The 1,030-nt window shown below is 41.2% G+C and overlaps 1 protein-coding gene across 1 annotated transcript; it reads left to right on the plus strand.

The window, feature by feature from the left end:
- Positions 1-114: 114 nt before the first annotated feature.
- On the plus strand, positions 115-799 carry Tsp_14465 (putative translation initiation factor eIF-2B subunit delta; the record flags this gene model as incomplete). The annotated part of the gene is made up of 2 exons (XM_003366151.1): positions 115-292; positions 507-799. Coding segments are annotated over 2 exons (471 nt in total), but the record flags the coding sequence as incomplete, so codon positions are not given.
- Between the last annotated feature and the right edge of the window lie 231 nt (positions 800-1,030).

Here is a 1,030-nt window from a genome sequence, read left to right on the forward strand (position 1 = left end):
ATTTTATATTATTTAAAACATATTACAATAGTTATAATTTTAAATAAATTCGCTACAGTTACAATTACAGTGCTGCTTACTTTCAAATAAAAGAGATTTTCATCGTATTTTAAGATTGCCCGAGAAGCTTTAAGTGAGGCGGCCGAGCTGGGGTCGAAGAGCGCCCACGCTAAAGAAGAAGAACTCAAGCCGCCGGTTAGCGGTAATAAGGAATTTGGTCCAGATGAGCAACAAACAGCAGAGGCTGAAGCACCTACTGCGAATATTTCCAGAACTTTGATAAACAACAACAGTAATAATAATAGCCGCATTGCCAGTAAGTAATAGCAGAGTAGCAGTAGCAGTAGTAGTAGTAGTAGTGGTAGTAAAAGTAGTAAAAGCAGCAGAAGCAATAGCAGTAGTAGTAGTAGTAGTTAGTAGTAATACTACTATCACTAGTAGCACTGGAGACAGTAGTAGTAATAATAATAATAATAATAATAATAATAATAATCATACTATTAAAGAGTTGTTATCTGGAAAATCAGAAGTGACTGAGTCATCGTCATCATTGGGACGGAACTCGGCACCTGTAATTTCATGTCGAACGTCACTGCTTGCTTCCTCACTGAAGTTCTCATCGGCATCCAGCAGCTCTAGCACAGCTCTAACGCCCACATCAACTGTAGTCACAACTTCTCTGCTACCGGCCAGTTTAGCGGCTGCATCCGTGCTAGCTTCCAGTCCGGTGCTTCCACAGGGGTCGTTGCAGCAGTTGATGCAACAACAGCAGCACAGCTTTTTCTTTCAACAACAGCAGGTATATGTTGATCTGGCAACATCAGCGCCACCGCATTTTCAACGCACTTATAACTTACTTCGCATGACCAACATCAACAGCTTTTGTTGTTGTTGTTGTTGTTGCTGTTGTATTGTTGTGTTGTGTCGTGCTATGCTATGCGATGGCTGTTGTGTATATAATTGAGTATTTGTTTTTTTTTAGTTGGGCGATTGGATGCGCAGCCGCCTGTTGGGCTTTTCCAGGAACGAC

This window comes from Trichinella spiralis (assembly GCF_000181795.1).
Source record: "Trichinella spiralis strain ISS 195 chromosome Unknown Scfld6472, whole genome shotgun sequence".
In the NCBI taxonomy this organism is placed as follows: Eukaryota; Metazoa; Nematoda; class Enoplea; order Trichinellida; family Trichinellidae; genus Trichinella; species Trichinella spiralis.